An 18,558-nucleotide genomic window follows, 5' to 3' on the forward strand; every position below is an offset into this window, starting at 1 on the left:
CTGAGCACTGATGGTGAACTCCAAAATAGTCTCACGGTGTCCTTGTGAGTCCAGATGCATGCACTGACTGAGAGCTTATCACGTATTTTTGCTAAACTTGCCATGAGAACATCCTTCACAACAATGTACAAGTTAGAGAGTGCTGCAGAAACTCTTCAAACACCTCAACCCCTTGAGTTTGCACAACAGCAATTGGACCATTTAAGGTCAACGGCTTAGTGTAGTCTGTAGGCTTGATAGGTTTATTATCTATATTCTCTCTGAAGTAGTGCACAGCCTTCAAAAGAGAAAGAAAGTTCACTTTCTAGTCTGTTTCTACTGTCTGATCTGCTGACGTTAGTTGCTTAAATAAAACCACCAACTTTTGTACAGAAGTCTTTATAAGGACACACTTGGTAATGCCAATGGATGGGCTTTGGATTGCTGTGGAAGGGGCTTTTTTTTTAGGCATCAAATCTCTGACCATGAACCAGGGTGAAGCTCAGCCCTTGAAACAAGAGCCCAGGGGCAAGAGGTGAGAATCTAATTGCCTTTGACAACCATGAAACATCCCCTATGGTACTATTACCTGGAATGTATAGGCCTACCGCACCATAGTTCAAAACTGCATGGGGTAAATTCCTGTTCTTGATTAGATGCGGTCTGAATACCTATGTGTTGGGTGCACATTGGGAACCGGTTTTCAGATTTACTGGATCTTCTCACATAGGAAGTAGAGTTATGGCTGGCCAATGTGGCCAAAATCTTCTATCTCTATACTGGTCATTACATATCTCAATAACAATATCACAGTCCCCTGATATAGCATGTTTTCTGGTAGTTCAATAAATAAATAGTCTATAAGCAATAACCAAATGGTAAAGCCTATATTTTTATACTAGGTTGATAAATGAAAAGTATTTTTTCATTTTTGAAAGAAGAATAAATGATCGGAATTCAATTATAGATTGAATATTATATATATAGAAACAGTGTTACCCTTACTGTACATAGTTACATGTGTCCACCAGTAAGCAAATAAGATCAGGACAGATTATACATCGAGATACATGAGAAGCAAATTGAAGCGATCTTGTGTCTTATGGGGAAATAACAACAACTACAGTTGATATGACTCTGTGCAAAACAAACAGCAGACACCTCTGTTTGCACAGCACTGAACTGTTTACATGGAAATGGATTCCTACTTGTGTTTGCCTTACAGAAGACAATTCAAAGTACTTTGGTTTGTCATCCAGTTAATTCACCATCAGTCACCAAAGCAATTATGATATACCTGCACCAAGAATATTTATTTAATTTAATATCCAACTTTCTGGATGCAGATTTACAAAACCACTTGACTATGAGAAGTTTAAAGATCAGCGAACTGCATTTTAATAGCCAGCTCTACACAATGTATGCCTGTCAACGAAAAACTCACTCTCATAACTCAATGGTTCCAACATCCAAACAATCCTTGTTACACAAACTGTCATTAAACAGTAGGGATGGGCGCGAGTGATCGATTCCTCAAGTAGTCCTTGTTTTCAATTAACTCGATTGGTAAGAACGGCACTCAAGTCCGCATGCATCACCTCTTGCTTCTGTGCTTGACCCGAGACACAAACACCTTGGATTTTTGAAACCAGTGCTACGACTCACCATCCGAGAGAAGTTGTGTGACCTACATGAAGGGGTTATTATGCAAGGCCTAGATGATATGGAGTGGGAAAGCAGTGAGGCTCAGGGCCGCAACATCGCAGGCACAGAGGCACTGGACACCGGCTTCGGGGAGGACTAGTTTAAAAATATGAGTATTGATGAGCTAGAAGCTTGTTTCAGAGAGCCATGCATTCTTCCTCTAAAAACCCACTGGAGTGGTGGAAGTCCAATAGGCACCAGTACAAAAAACTGAGCATTCTAGCAAAGCAGCACCTGCTGATACCAGCAACCTCTGTGCCAGCCGAGCGCATGTTCTCCACAGTGGGACTGATCATTAACAGAACATGAACACAGATTTAGCCTACGTTTTTGTAAGGAAACAATGTTTTGAAGTTGTGGTTGTGAAAAATAAATACTTAAAGGGAAACTATGACTGATTCTTTTGATTGTGAATAACCATTAGGTGTAGGGAAGGTTGTATGTGTGTGCTGTGCATCAGTATTCCTGCAGGAAGATGCGCTCCGTTCTAAAAATAGATTTAGAAAAAAAGAGTAGTAAAATTGGCCCACGAGGAATTGATGCCATCCCTTGATCTTGGAATTAACTACTCGTGCCCATCTCTTTATACAGATGACTGCACGCAATAATGAGTTTCTGTTAAAGACGAAATGAAAATTAAAGGAATAGAATGAAAATAGAATGATGGCTTAATGTAGGATTGGCCAAAACTGGTATATACACTGGTGATCAAAATAAGAGAACAAATTTGTAATACTTGATTATTCAAAAATATTGATATTTTTTAATATATATCAGCTGTGGCTATACCACTGCTGTACTAGCATGTTGAGAATTGCAGCTGATTGGGAGATGATTACACTGATGGTATTGTATGTTGCCCAAGGAGGTTCACATAAACGTTTGCATTCACCCTGCCATGTAGCTGTACAAGAGGCCCAACTCCTGCTGCAGAGAACATCCCCCAAACCACCACATTGCTAAAGTTAAATTATTTTGGGTTTGATGGAAACAGTATGTTCGGCATTGGTCTGGGGAGAGACTGAACCCAAAGTGTCTAAAGAAGTCAGTTACATTTGGAGGAGGAAGTGTCAGAGTCCAGATTTAAACCCCATAAAGAATCTCTGGAAAATCAACGGCAACAAAGTAATGTCTAAGAAACCCACTACAGTTACCGAACTGTGGAAGAGACTGAAGAAGAATGGACCAAGATCAAACCAGAGCAGTGTGAGAAACTAGTGATGTCCTGTGGGCGCAGATGTGCTGAAGTCATTCAAAGCTGTGGCCTCGACGCTTCCTGTTCATTTTTGAATCCTATAGCTCTACGAAAACATTGTTTGAATCTTCTCTTCTGACACTGTGGTTAATGTTCTCACTGCTTTTTTTTTTTTTTTTACAAAATAAAGTGAAATAAAGTGCCTTGGTTATTAAAAAAACATGCTAGTGCAGCAGTGGTATAGCCACAGCAGATATTCTATCAAATTCTGAACAAAAAAAATAACAGTATTTCTCAATAAAATCAAGTATTTATATTTTGTTCTCTAATGTAGATCTCCAGTGTAATTTTTGAAATCTTGGAGGCAACTCTTACACCTCAGTGACATTTTTAGGGTAATTCTGAGATTTCTCAAGTCATTTTTGTCCTGCATATTTGTTCTTTGTCCCCCTTATTTTCTGACACTGGAGAGGTCACAGGTTTCTTTTTACATCACTGGCACTTAGAGAAACACATTAGACCAGCCTGAGCCTGTCTCTCTCTGTTGGTGTCATAGCATCTAGAGGAGGTGTGTGAAGTACTAGATGTGCACAAAACATCTAACACCTTTAAACTTTGAACTTCTAAATATATAACAATGCTTGGAAAACAACTGTATCAGTTTCTAAGGATGATCGTGAACTCAGAAGTAAATATATGCGACATCATTTGTAACTGCTGGGAAGCCATAACCATAGCAACAAAATATAACGGTGCGGGGAACTCAGCACATTAGCCAACTTGGAGTGCAGAAACAAAACAAAAATAGACGATTTACAACTTGTTTAAAAGTTTGTAGCTTCACAAGATACAGTAAGGATAAGGGGCAGAACCATTAAGTAAATCAACAATGAAAGAAGGCATAAATGTTGTGGTGTGCACTATGCAACTCATAACCTTTTATAGCTACCTTTAATCCTGTGGCTGTACATCTGGGGCGGACCTGCTCAGAACCTGGACCTTTTCAACAACAGTACTGTTTATTATGTGTTGGGAAAATCCTGAGGATATATGTGTGCGGTTTAAGTACAACGTGTGGTCTGCGGGTGTGTCTGTGACTAACGCATGGATATGCAATACAGTATGCCACTTTCTGGGTTGTTTTTGTGTCTGTTGGTGACGTTTGCCTTCAGAGCAATCATGAGATGTAGGACCAGTGTGCGTGTATTTCTGTGAATATGAATCAGTGGGCATGAGTAATGCATGCATGGAGAAAGAAAGTTCTTCAGCAACATTAATATGAGAAAATGTGAGTGCAGGATATTCAGTCGCGCAGCAGTGCTCATTAGCGAGGCCAAACAAACAGGACCACGCCTCTGGCACACACAAAGACCACTTTGTGAGCAACAGCAGCAAATGCAGAGTTCAAGGCAACGGAAATGACAGGTTAAAAAAGCGCTGAAAGTAGAGCAGAATGAGAAAGGGGGATGGTTCAGCTGAATGTCCATATTAGTGTGGCAGACCTCTGAAAACCACTGATGATTTTCCATTTTTGAAATAACTTTTGTTAAAGACAAACAACAGCTAAATGAATCATATTAAGAAGCTTAAAATATCTGAAGGTTCTGGAAAATACCAGAAATGAGACTTCCTGCTTACCTCAAGGTCATCCAGTGATCGTGCCAGGCTAAGACGTTTGGCGGAGCGGCGTTTAGAGGCACGGGCAACACCCATACCCCAAAACCTGGATCCCTATGAAAATAAAGGAGAGACAGATGAGCCAAGCAACCCCCTTAACCTTGTAATATTTGTAGTTTATACTGGTTTTGATTGCATACCCCTATGTGAATTAAAGGACTGTCAGCCAACAGTAGTGTGTCCAAGTTACTAATTCAATTCATATCAATTTAATTACATACAGTTGTCCTTAATGGAGGTGAAACTCCATCCTTATGCATGCATCTTGCTAAAAGTTTGAAAAACTATGCATACTTTAAATGGTAAATAATAAAGTGTTTGTGTGCACTTTCTGACTGAGACTCAAAGATAATAAGAGAAAATGAAAATGTAACACTATTACCATAAATTACCTGTGAGAGGATACTTTGAGATTAGTCATTTTAAGTAGATGGTCTGGAAATCTCAAATGTTCTACTAGATTTGACAGATTTCTCTATATATTTACAGATTTAGATTTAATGTGAGACAGGACACGCAGTCCTCTCTGACTACGTGCAGAATGGTCACATAAAGTTAACCTGAAGTATTACAACCCTGTTTCAAAAATACCCAGACAAAAGCACTAATTTCCCAGTCTCGCTGTCAAAAGACAGAACCACCAAGGTAGTGTGCCGACCATCACTTTAGCGATATTTCACCAGCCATCCCTATTTATATGATTGGAGAGGCTGTGTCTAATGTTTAAGAGGAGAGTATAAGAATTGCAGATAATTACAGCTGCATGACATGGGCTCTACCCTGCAATTTGTCTGGCTTCCTGTACAAGATTGTCTCCTTTCTGATCTAGTGCAGGCCAAGGGACAAGGACATAATCTGCTTCAACACAGAAAAATACTCTTTAATTAACACTGTAAATGAAAGTTCAAAATTGATAGATTTTAAAGCTGACCTGACCATGGCTGAGAGAAATAAATCAATTCAGATACATCTCATTGATTTCCTGAGGAGCTTAATTTCCAGGACTACATGGATACACAGGGCCATCTTGTGGGCAGAGGAGACAATAACATAACTGCACACGACAATGACATCATTGAGTTATAACAGGTGCTGTCTGAGTTCAATTCACACTCAGCACCAATAAACTGTTGAAAAAGTGGTATTGTATTTCATGTTAGGCATCACCAATGTGAGGCTTACTAACGCCCCCTCAGTGTCTGGAAACTCGACTCCATGTGACCATTTAATACTTCCTGTGTCGCTGTGATAAACATGAATGAAGTACAGAAACAGATGTCTTAGCAGGACTGTGCTTACAGTGGAACTATTTACACTGTGTGTGTAAGGATTTCTCATTAACACATGGCTAAGAAATGATCTGCAAGGATACAGAAAATATGAGCAAAAACAAGACTCAGTACAGTATTCAAAATCCTGTAGAAAAATGAATCACAAATTGAGTTTTGAGGTAAGGGAAATAAATAAATGTAGAAATCTGTAGTTTTACATATATTCAAACTGCAGCAAAGATGGCAGAATATTGTATTTGATAAGCTGGTTACCCCTCTTGTTGTTGCGAAGCAGTAAAATTGTTTTTACTAACTAGTTAATGTTACTAAAGCAATTCATTTAGATCAGAATTTAGACCCCTACATGTGACCATACCAGGACAGGAACCAGATACAACACATTTTTGCTTCACAAAACAATGTTGTCAGACTTGTCTTATCTTTTTATTTATTTTGGTGAATAATTGGATATTTGTTTTCACCTTTTCAGGCTTCTAAAATTAAAATACCACTTATTTAGACCACAGATCACCTTTGATCTGACAAACCTTTTTTCAACATTTCCCAATAGACAAAGTAAATAGATCATCCACTACTACAAGAAATGTGCTGCTTTTAAAAGTCAGTTTTAAAATGTTATAAAAGGGCCTTACTTACATTTTTGGTACCAACATCTTTCCGATTTTTCTCTCTCTGTTCCAGAAACCTCTTGGTCCATTCCTCTCTGGGAGGGAGCATCACGACCTCTGCGGCGCAGTACCTGTCTGAGGGGATCTGGCTCATGGGGGGAGGCAAGTTATTTGTGCCGGTAATGCTGGAGTTGTTGGTCACCTGAGGCTCAGGATCATCGCTTTGGACTTTGGGCCATTTTGGCTTTGAGAACCACCTTTGGCTACCTCTAAGAGGGTCTCCAAAGAAGTTTGTTTTTTTACTCAAAGGCAGAGGAGGGGGTGGGGGCTTAAACTGAAACTCCAGCCTGGGTGGAGGACCTCCATAAAAGCTATGAAGAGAGTCAGGGCCAGGTAGTGACTCTGAAAGGGAATGTGTGCTGGCACTGTTATCTGGATTGAGTTTATGGCCATTCGTGGAGAGGTTTATTGGGGTGAGGTCCTCAGCCAGAGGATAATCCCATGGACAGCTGGGGAGGTGGGCCCCAGGGTGGTTTCGGATTGCAGAAGGAAAATCCCTGTCCGCTCTTTCCTCAGGGGGTGAGGCATTTCCAATTCCACTGTCCCCATTGCTGCTGGCACTGCCTTGTTTGCCTGTGCTGCCACTCTCCTTGACTTGCTGCTGAAACTCCATGTCCAGTTTGACTCGAAGCCTCTCCACAGCCTCTCCCATATCACTGTACAGGACTGTGACAAAGTGAAGAACATCTGGGGGAGTCTGAGGGAATTGCAGGCAGCCCAAGGCATCTGGATCTGGAGTGCAGTCGAAGCCAAAGCGCCCAGCAATGCCTATATGGTCCTCATGGTTTCCCAGCTCAGGGTCAATGAAGAAAACATGACAGGATGCCCGCAGAGGACCATCCTCAGGTACACGGCCATTGATTATGTGTGCTGTAGTGACCAGGCATAAAAAACGTGGGTCTTCAGCACACATAGCCCCCAAAACCAGGTTCTCAGCAGGAAAGGCTGCCAAAACAGCTCCTGCATCATCACAAAGTCGGATGCAGTCAAACATGATCTTCATCATCACCAGAGTATGGGTGTTCTGCTCTGTTCCCAACAGTCGTATTCTCTCCCTAATGGCTTTCAAACAGTCCTCCTCTGATCCTGTAGTGTTTAAAATCAGCTCTGTGGAGCTCAGGTAGCCCACAACCAAGGTCATGTTTAACATACTCCAATCTGGATTGGCTTCTTCTGTGTCTGTAAACACAGAGTCTGTTTCCTCCTTTGGTTGCTCAGCTAAAGAGTTCCATTGTTGTGACCACTGTGACATATCGGGCTCTGACACTGGCCTCTGTTTGGTGTTGATAGCATGACTTGAGTTAAAGGAGGAGTTGCTTGAATCATATGAGATAGTGCGGAGAACACCTGCTTTTTGAAAAATACAATTTTTCTGGCCAATCCCAAATTTGGCATCATTCAGAATGGGGTTCTCCATGACTCGGCTCGCAGCATGCACCACCAACTGCAAGGGTCCTTTGCAGCTGCCAATCAACTGGACCACAGTCTCATGCAAAGCAGTGGACACGTCAGTTCCATTGATGGCCATGATGGTATCCCCCTGCTTGAGTCCCACGAGGTCAGCAGGGCTTCCCTCCAGGATGCCACTCAACAGACATGGCCCCTGTCCTGAAATGGTAAAGCCATATCCTGCCCGACCACGGATGAGCTCCACACCCCTCAGCTCACCGACTGAATTTAAATCCAGGCGCCTCCTTGCGCCCTCAGGCTGTCCCTGTATCCTCATCTTTGTTGGAGGGTGTTGTGAGATCCAGTGTGTGGGAACTATAACACTTGCCAGTTGCCAACACTATTGTGTTGTTGTCATCCTACAGTTACACAACATGGGCACAGGAAGACAGGAAGAAACGACATTTTAAAGCACTTTGTTTGTCTGCCATACATGCAATTATACAAAAGATGGGAAAAGGAGAATTATCCCACAGGATTGGACAATAATGAAGTTTCTCATTAGCAGAGACATGTTATGGTGGTCATTTGAAGCATTATACGTTACTATAAAGCTGCAGCATTTACTTTTTATTATTGCTTAATCTGCCAAATTCCTTTTCAATGAATTGAGTTTGATCTTGTCAAAATAGTGAAAAACACCATCACAGTTTCCGGATATTATGTCCAAACAACAAGACCCAAAGACATTTAGTTTACAGTCATTTGAGACAAAATAAAGGAAAGAGAGGATGCAATGTTGACCAGAAGATTGTATGCTCTTTTTTTTCCATTCAAAAACTTAAACAATTAAATTTCATAATCATCAAATCTATAGCTGAAAAATTTCATAGTGATCATCTTTTGATTTTTTTCCAATGTTCCACAGTATAATAATTATGCTTAGTTAGTGTTTTATACAATAATAGATCATTTTTGTTGGGGTCGTTTCTTAAAAAGAGAATTACAAATACACTACACTAAAACAAGGGGCGGGTGTTTCTCTAGCTTTTTTTTTTTAACTCTTAAGTAAATAATAAATCAAATAAAACCATTATCAATCTTATTTTAGCAATTATCTGTCAGAGATAAGACACAAAAAGCTTGTGTTCCCAAACAACGCTCCACCCACTCCCCCAAAACAAAGTGCCAGCTGGCTCCCTACTCACCAACACTTCAATGACAACCAGACTCTTTGGTTTTGGTCAACCGCTGTTTTTAAATGTTCCAATACTCTACTAACCACACAAGTTAAACCCTTTCCATCACCTGAATAACCACCGTGGGACATTTCATTTGTATCAGTTACACCAAAGTTAGCTTAGTTACCTTCGCATTAACGCTAAACCCGAGTCTATTACCACAATGAAGCCGTGTGTGGAGTAAGTTTAACTTTTTAAATTACCTTTTCCAGCGGTGAAAAGTTCCACAAAAACTCCCGCGAATTTACATTCACGCTGCTATTCGTCCAAACGTTTACATTTTTCACATTACACGTTCTTTTTTTTTTTAACAATTCGTATCCCTGCCGTGATTCAGTAGTCCATATGGCAACGCGAGACCACCACCACAACCCACCCTCCATTCACTCACAAAGCGTCTTTCATTGTAACCATGACAGCGTAACGTCTCTGGAACACGTGACGCGCCTTTCTAACCAATCACCGCGCCCGCCCCGTTCCACATTCAAACGATTGGAGGCACGCTATTGGTTGATATTGATGACACGTTATTTTACGCCCAAGTAAATCAAATTTAAATGCGTAGAAGTTTTTTTAGTAAGCGACGCCATTAACTATATACATACTAGGGTTGAAAGCACTTTGAAAGATATGTAATCATCCCGGAAATATGCCACGGAAGAGCACGGTACATTTCAAAATGCACAACACATATTCACTCATTCAATGAGTTCGCAGCATAATAAAAACAAACGACACAATAGGCTATTAAGATAAGTCTTACCCATATGATCTTGCTATACTGTTGCTGCAGTATCCCTCAACCACTTTGCATGTGGATCGCCCCCTCCCCTGTCTCTTCCACACTGGAGCGGTTGTAAATATCTGTCTCTGGTCAAAGGGCTGCAACGGTTGCACAGTGTCACATGGGTTTACTACACATGTGCCGCCTACAACACCTTTGCCGAAAAGAGGGAGTAACTGACTGACAATCATAAGAGGAAATATGAATATATAATAGTTTATAATAATAATTATTATTTCATTATACTTTAAGTGTTTATTTTTTATGTAGTTTATCAGTATAACAGAAAGCAATATTTGCATTTCATATTGACGCAACAGTAGTGTGCATTTTTATTTCCAAGAAGCAGTGACTTCCATGGAGTTGGTGATGGAACATACTTAATCCCCAGTTTCTCCAGATCCTCTTAAAATAGGCTGGAAGGCAAAGGCCTTACCAGTTGGGCTCTTTTAGTCCTTAGCTATGTGTATTTTTGCATTTCAATGATTACTCTGCAGTAACAATGAAAGACAATAAATAATATTAGACTGTTGTTTTACACATCAGAAATGAATATAAGGACAGGATAAGTTTGCATATTAAAGTATATAAATCTCAGGGGAAACAAACTTGTTCTGTTTGCATTTATAATAGGCCTACCTAAAGCCCAATGCCACCAAAAAATTAAACTGTATGTTCTTTGTTTGTCCTTTGTCAGTCCAATAAGTGCGCATGATGTGCGGTCACAGCTGCTGGATATGAATAGAAGAATGAGTCGGTGGAATCAATATTTGTTTAATTCTTATTTATTGCATTGAAATGAGATTCACCTTGAACAGCTATATCAGACGAAATCAGGAAATGTAACTTCATTCTTTAGAGGATCGTGTTTTTACCTGTTTCTTTTCTGTACAGCCAAATCAGTATGACATTGTATAAGCAAGGTTAGAAGCAATTCTGTCTCATACACGGGAGACGGTAGGCCAGCATGTTTTTGTCAGTAGGACTCCTGGCTGTGCTGCTATTGTGCACAAACATGACATGCTTGGGGGCTGCTGTTATGTTGTCAATTTCTGACAGGTTCCTCTAATCACTTCAACAAACAGCAGGGTTTATGCCTAAACTATTGGTTCAAAATGTTATAAATTGTCCTGTTTTGGCATCAAACGTTCACAACTTCTAATTACCCTGGCACAGTGAGAAAAATTAAATGACAAGATAATTCTCTTTTTTGCCTGGCTGTTCCCACAGTGATTTTAATAGGGCACTTGATAAATTATCAAGACAAAAGATCTGATAGTAATCCCTACAGTGAAAGCTCACTTTGGGGCAAGGTAGATGCTAAAGTGCCAGCCTATATCAGTATGGTTATTTACATGGTTGTCTTCCATTAATCATAGTCAGGCTGATGACAACTTCATAAGTCGTAACAGCATATTTTGGTACCGTTTTGTACAGTCTCTGTACTGTTACACTTTGACATATGCAACGCGATAAACCTTAAAAATGTTCCATGTTGATTTGAAATCCAAAATGAATATACTTGATTCTTGTTTCAACAAGGTTATAGATGGTGCAAGACCGTGAGCCTTCCCAGAGAACCCTAACCCTCACACTTCATGGGTTCACAGGACCTTCGACCCCACTCTGACCCCATGATGCTGACGTGGCAGAGGGAGGCTGGATCATCTTCTCCAGAAGGTTCATCATACGTTCCTGCAACTGCAGACACTGGACCTGGAGCAGATTCTGTTGGTGCATGGCGCGACGGACTTCCCTGCACGTCTCCTCTATGGCCCGGCTCGACCTCTTTTGTTGCTGTAACATGGCCTGCATCAACCGCAGTTTCTTCCTCTTCACGGACAGGTTCTTGTTGCCATGTCTTTTCCTGGCTGAAGTAGGGTGAGAGCTGGAGAACAGAGAATGTAATAAAATATCATCTCTGGGTGCAAAAGCTCATTTTCAGTATTTTGATCTAAAACAGGGTCATGTTTGGATGGTAACCAAAGATCTGCGAAAGTCTCTGGATATGGTTAAGATTAAGGTTAGCATTGACCTTGAATGGTTAAGCTTAGTATATGTCATCCGTTTCACAAATCTAGTGTTTCCTAACATCTAGTACCCTATCAAAAGTATTTTAAAGTTAATGAAAAATACTGAATTGGTTGCCAAAGTCAAAAGTCATTAGGTCAAAATTTAGCCTAGTTAAGACCAGCTTTACCTGATATACAAGAAAATGTATCACATATGATTATGTTATTGTTATGTCATATATGTATACTTTTAAAGAAAACATTGTATAGGACTATATATTGTATTTAAAGCTACTGAAACACAGCTAAATAACAAACCAGTCAACTACACAGCTAAAGCTGGCTGAAGTTAGCCTTGGCTATAGCAAAATGTAGCCTGACTTTTTCCATATTCTTCAGCAGTTATGTCGATTTCAAACAAAAACAGTGTATATGAATGCAACCAAACACAGTTAAACACAAAACAAAACTTTAAAATAGCTGACACTGTTTGTTGTCCTCCAAATTTGGACACATTTGTTGTTTGAATATCTGGAGTTTTGTAGCAAAAATAATTCCCCCCTGGGATTATTAAAGTATTTCTAAATCTGATTAAACAAAAGTGCCATATCCAGTTAAAGCTAGCTAAAGATAGCCACAGCTTACCTTTGCTAATGTTATCTTTACCTATTTTCCCCCCAAAGCTGATTCCTCTAATTGAAACCAAGCATTTTGATTAACTAACATTGTGGTAATTTAGTTTGTTATCCCATTTAAATAAGGCAGCGGCTAAGTCATAGAAGATAACAACACGCTAAGCTACCCTATGCCTGTTAAAAAGGTAACTAGCCTAGCTAAGCAGAGAATGAGTAACTGCCATCTCAACGCTGTTTGTGTCTAGATAGTAACCCTAGATGTGGGAACACTTGCAAAAACTCTTTTAAGACTCACTTCCTGCCAAGCCTACTTACTTATATTAACCATTCAAGGTCGATGCCTTAACCATCTTGCAGGACTTTTGCATTTCTTTAGAGACAACCTAGACACAAGCCTCTGCTTTTGACTCTAGTGGTGTTCATTTTTTGTAGTGGTTAAGCTACTTTTAAATCACATATTTAGGAAATTGTAAATAAGCTATCCAGGTCAGGGTAATTATTAACAAATGATAGAAAGAACACATAAAGAAGAATACATTAAGTTTGTATTATATTCTAAATCATATTGCCGCTTCATGTTTCTTGAATTTTTTTTTCTAAATTTCTTTGTTTTTGTTGTTCTAAAATACAAAGTCTACGGAGAAACTTTAAGTCTTTGTTTTCCTCAATTTCAGCTTTTTGCTGTAGCTACAGCTCTCCTCTCTCAACGGTGCAGCTGCCGTTATAAGTTATAGGGTCAATAATTTGAAACTAAAATACTTTGGTGGATTGCTCCCCTGAAACAAGTTCATCAACCTGTTTTTACCTTTGACACAGACAACACATCTCATAGTTCCTGTTACCTGGAGCCCTGTGTGTGCTCACTGTCAGAGCTCAAAGAGTCCAGCTCTTGTTTGATCTCCATCTCATCTGAGGAGCCTGTGTACTCTGGCAGGTATCCTATCGCCCCCTCCTCTGACTGCAGGTTGTCTGTAGACTGGGAGGACGTGGAGGGACCTGCAGTGGAGCCCTGAAACTCCAAAGAGATCACCCTCCCATTCTCCAGCGGCTTGCAGAGGATCTTCTCGATGGCCTTATAATAGGGCCAGTCCGGCATCTCCCCACTTTCACCGGCTAAGGTTTTTAATCGCCTGTTGGATCAAAAAATAGATGATTAAAGTCATACACAAGCTGGAGTTTGAAGTCATACCTCTGGTCTGGTGCACTTGCCTGTACTGAAATGACATGTTGGTGATTTTCATCTTGATCTCCTCTTTGAAACGCTGCTCTCCAGTCAGCTGGAAAAACCTCTGGGACATCTTCTCGTAAACCTTGGCGTTCCTCTTGCTCATTTTCAGTTCGTGGTGGTGTTCCTCCCACACGTACAGGAGGGCTTTCATTTCCCCGTCGGTCCAGTTCGGGGCCCGCCTGTGTTTCTCACTGTGACCTGCTAAGAGGTAGCTGAAAGCGTCCTCTGTTGCCATTTTTGAAATGGTTTCTCTTGGCCTGTGCTGGCTGTGTTTGCAGAAACAGGATCTTTAGTGGTTGAATTTGAAAGTCTTTTACTGTGCTAAGAGCTGTGTTGAATCTGCAGTGAAGGAGTGATACATGCAAGCAGGCACACACACCGTCCTGCATGTGCCCTTCCCCCCTAGCCTAGCTGAAAGAGGACTCAAAATGGGGCCTAAGGCGGGAGAGGAATCCGGTTAAAAGCTTTTAGTGCTGTGTGATGTCACCGTGACATCAAGTTGCCTTGGCAACGAGAAGGGAGGCACTTCATTTTCCCTCCCTCTCTTTAAACCACTCCCATCTGCTCTCTCCATGCTGCTCCGCGCTGCTCCACTGGCAGCACAAAAAGCTTTTAGCTGAAAGGCAGCAGTGTGAGTGCATGAGATTGCTGGCAGTTTGAAATATGAGCCTCTAGGGAGGTGCGGGGAAAAAAAGGAGAGGTGAGGATATGCGTTTCCTTGGCAACAAGACACTGGATTTGGTCATCAGCCAACTCACTGCTCCATTTAAAAGCTTTTAATAATAGACAAGTCATTTTGAGACGAAGGAGGATTAGCTTTATCTGGCATGGTGAAGAAGGCACTGAAAACACTTTGAGTTTGCTGTTTAGATCTAAAAGACAAGCAAAAACCTTTCACTGAATAACTGTAACAGGGGAGACACAGCCTCTCAGACAAAATGGTAACGTGGTGGACAAGCATTGGTACCCCTGCAAATTGCTGACTGCCCTGTAATCTGTAATCAGCTTTCTATTCATAGCCACGGGTTGTAGACAATGGACCCCTGCAGGAGGGGTTTCTCCAGTTGGAGACCCCTCCCCCATTTAGATCTCAGCAAGGGGTGGATCTTTGTCTAAAGCACCGTAATCTACCGTAGAATGTGCATTTATTTCCTCTTGTCTCTCGCTCCCTTTCTCTCACTCGGTTCCCATCTTTCTTTCAAGAATATATTTGCATCAAAGCCACACTGTCTTTTACACAAATACATTTACAGTAAACCCCCAAACCAGTCTTTCCCCTGCAGCATTTTGCTTCCTGCTCGTCCCTCCATACTGACTTTTGCTAGAAATGGTAATGCACTATCACAAGCCCACCGTCACTTTATCTTCATTAGCGCCACTAGTTGCTGTCAGTCTGGCTTAACTCAGTTGTGGCCTGATTAGACCCCTAACCCATCTGCTCCTCAGTAACTTGACAGACAGCCAGTGCGTTTTCATACTACAATTGGGAACTTTGCCCAATCCATCACATGTCACTTGAGAAAGACGTTAAGCTCCATTACAGAAATAGAAGGGCAAATGAAAGTTGGTGTGAAAGGTTATTTTGTGTGTTTGTTTTTCAGCTATTGCCTCCAGACAGTGTGCAATTAAAAGTAAATTTGATAGGTCTTTTGGGTATGGGTTCATATTTATCGCTTTACTGACTCCCCGAAGTTAAAATAATATTTTTAAAGGGCTGTGATTGTTGCTCTGAAATAAGCAGGGGGAGTGTTTTTTCACAGATAAATGTTTTAAAATGGTCTTATACAGGACATAAATGTTTAAATAAATAGTCACTACTAACCCTTGTTTATTTCAATATCATGAGCAAATCCTCATGCTGAGGTCTACTATAATGGTATTTAATTATCTCCGTACATTTTTCATTCATTAAAGTGAAGGTAATCCAGACTACTAATCCAAAAGCCAGACTAATCTACAGATAAACTGGTTACATGTAGCTCATTTCTTGAAGTAAAGGTCAGTAGTGCAGGTGATCTACAAAATCCGGCTACATGGTAGAATTTTATCATATGGCAAGACTAACCAGGATCTTTTTTTCCAGCAGCCATTTATAGATTTTTAATGTCATGTTGGTCATAATGGAAGAAAATGTCTACAACTGAAAATTAACACGGTATGTTTTCAACAAGAAAATCAAATTTGAATCTTTCTGTGAATATATAGAAGGTTATCTCCAATATAATCATTAGAGATAGATCATAGAACCAGTGTTCAATTTAATAGTCTCACTGCATTTTACTGTATTTTACTGCATGCAAATGACTTCTGAATACCGTAGTTTCTGCAATCTTTGTCGTCCACTTCTTTCATCTTTCCATCAATATTCATACCAACATTTGAATTCAATTAAAAGCTGATTTCACAGCAAACTCAGCAGGGCACTAACTGAACAGACATTAATTGAAACAGCTAAAACCTCCTAACCCTTCGAGATAATGTGTCTGCACCAGCTTTAAAAAAAAACAACCTTTCTACAACCCTTTAAATTGCAGTGCCAGAATCATGATGCCTCTACGGCCAAAACATTCTGGCGCGTATTCAAGAATGTTATGAGTCAAACATACAGTATAAAACGGCAACTACACTTTTACTTGTATGTTGATATTTCAGATATTTGTCCTCGGCCTGGTACGAACAGTAGAGTATGGTGGCTAATATTAGCTAACGTTAGCAAACAGATTCTTCTCTACATGTGCTCTACGTGTTCAAGTATTTATCATGATCTTGTATTTGCCACATTGTTTGCTGTTTATCAAAAAGTTACATAACCTTACTTTAGGAATAAAAACAGAAACATTTATGGACTTAAAAGTGGAACTAAGCTCATTTTCAAAATGTTATTCCTATGATCTAATATCCAAAAAACGGAGTGATGTCATTGAGTATTAAGTGTGAAACAGCTCCATAGACAGTGAATTGTGAAATCTATGGGAACATTTTGGGTTTCATGATTTTGGTACAAAATGTAAACAAACAAAATCCATCCCCCAGTCATTGTCTGTGCAGCAGCTCAACAATTTATACTTGATGATATCACAAGTCTGAGTTTTACTTCTCTGGTTTCTGGCTTTGAGAGAGAGAGCAGCTCATGCTCACTAATATTTATAAATCCTCCCTAGACCATGAAATAATATAGTGGGAGGGTTCATATGGGTGGTGTTCACCTTTAAATAAGCATTCCATATCATAAATATAACATAAATCACACAATAACATAAATCAGCCGTTTATTAAAAGGAGTAAACCAGAATAAATGAACTGTTATTTATATTTATTTCTTTGAACCTTAGAAAAACGTTGAATGCAAATTTGTGCACATAAAACACATACATACAGTACAGTGCATACATAAAGTATCATAAAGTATAAATGCTTTTAATGTTGGCCTACATTAGTATGTCAACACATACTGTTGTACATCTCGTCTATCGTACCTCATAGTAAAATGGTCCACAGTGGACCAAATGCAAACTGACTGGACTGCTTTGGCCAAAGCTGAATCCACAACAAGAGATCGTCTTCTGCACTTGCTCACGGCAAAAACTAAATATGACAAAAGAACAACTGATGAGCACATTTTTGTTGTGTGATTAGAACATTTGAGGCTGGTGTGTGTGTCCTACACAGAAATACAGTAGATACAAGCTGTCCGGTGCAAGTCTGAGCTCAGGCAGGAGGTCCAATCCTAGCTTTTTGGGAATTTAATCCTCCTGGGGAGAACGGTGTAATCCATAGTAGCTTTTCCTTTATCGCTCCTTAACATTAACGCGGATACAAGACATAGAAAGCTATTAAATGCACTCATGCTCTGAGGGCAGAACAGTTAAGGAATGTCAGTTTGTGAACCTATCAAATACAAAATACTGAAAATGTGGTTTTGTTGTGTTTTTTTTTTTAAAGAAAGGGGGTTGGTATATGGCATATAAAGTTTCAGGCAAACTCTGGTACACCAGCAGCTTATCTTAACTTCACCCCACACCTAAAAACAATGCAAAGAAACACACCATATAAAACCAAAATGAAATTATAAAAACATGATCGGATGGAAACAATATCATATAACATATCAAGTATTCATAATATACAACAATATCATTGAATAAAAATCAAACCTAAAAAGGAATGTAGTTCTGGAAAAGTACCACTAGAGGTCAGCAAATATTCATGCTCAGATATCCAGTTATACACTTGAAAATGTTATCAGCGGTTTCCTCTGCCTGTGGACCAACACTTGAAAAAACTTAAGACCTCCACTTCTTTTCTCCACTTTAACCTCCTCTCAGTTCCACATTACAGCAGCAGTAGTAGTAGTAGTGGTGGTAAACACTTCATCAATTCAGAAAAAAAATCACTTAGTTACATTCTTGATTTGAAGTCTCACAGTATAAATTAATCGTTTTTTTTTTTAATCTAACACTGACTGGTATGTGCACAGTGATCTCAAATATCTCACTTAACAACATCTCCGATCTTGACACAGGAGAAAAAGTTATTTCCCACGTAGCGAAACTGACTCATGCAGTCATGAGAGAAATTTTATCCTCAGCAGATTCTGCTGAAACAATTTCTGTAACGAAGAGTTGTTTTTTTTGTGTGTTTTTTTTAAAGTTTCCTTCTGTGGTGGTCAAAGATCTCTCTGTTCACTTTGATCACATTTTGGAAATTATTTGTCTGTGTAGCTGTGGATGCCTTCCCCAGGATCGTGTGTTTAA

At 39.9% G+C, this 18,558-nt stretch overlaps 2 protein-coding genes across 2 annotated transcripts in view; both read right to left on the reverse strand.

Moving 5' to 3' along the window:
* Positions 1 to 8,241, reverse strand: part of LOC310963722 (regulator of G-protein signaling 12-like) — a gene marked incomplete at its 5' end in the record, with an annotated part of 38,439 nt that extends 30,198 nt beyond the window's left edge. Inside the window, 2 exons of the mRNA XM_083936633.1 lie at positions 4,517 to 4,609; positions 6,484 to 8,241. Of these exons, the coding sequence (XP_083792759.1) occupies positions 4,517 to 4,609; positions 6,484 to 8,241 (1,851 nt within the window). The remainder of the gene's footprint in view (positions 1 to 4,516; positions 4,610 to 6,483) is intronic.
* Positions 8,242 to 11,128: 2,887 nt separating this feature from the next.
* On the reverse strand, positions 11,129 to 14,133 carry msantd1 (Myb/SANT-like DNA-binding domain containing 1). Its single transcript, XM_083937308.1, has 3 exons — positions 13,786 to 14,133; positions 13,419 to 13,706; positions 11,129 to 11,817 (listed from the first exon to the last, which is right to left on the reverse strand). The coding sequence occupies exons 1-3, from the start codon at positions 14,037 to 14,039 to the stop codon at positions 11,526 to 11,528; spliced, it is 834 nt and encodes a 277-aa protein (XP_083793434.1). The 5' UTR covers positions 14,040 to 14,133; the 3' UTR covers positions 11,129 to 11,525.
* Positions 14,134 to 18,558: the final 4,425 nt, after the last annotated feature.

This window comes from Echiichthys vipera, assembly GCF_963691815.1.
Source record: "Echiichthys vipera genome assembly, chromosome: 22".
Classification (NCBI taxonomy): domain Eukaryota; kingdom Metazoa; phylum Chordata; class Actinopteri; order Perciformes; family Trachinidae; genus Echiichthys; species Echiichthys vipera.

What these genes read in the sequence shown, in the direction of transcription:
- msantd1 (XM_083937308.1), bottom strand. Translation starts at nt 14,039, where the DNA reads ATGGCAACAGAGGACGCTTTCAGCTACCTCTTAGCAGGTCACAGTGAG. An exon ending in AACATGTCATTTCAGTACAG is followed by an intron (nt 13,707 to 13,785) that starts GCAAGTGCACCA and finishes TTGATCCAACAG; the next exon opens with GCGATTAAAAACCTTAGCCG. An exon ending in GAGCACACACAGGGCTCCAG is followed by an intron (nt 11,818 to 13,418) that starts GTAACAGGAACT and finishes TCTGTTCTCCAG; the next exon opens with CTCTCACCCTACTTCAGCCA.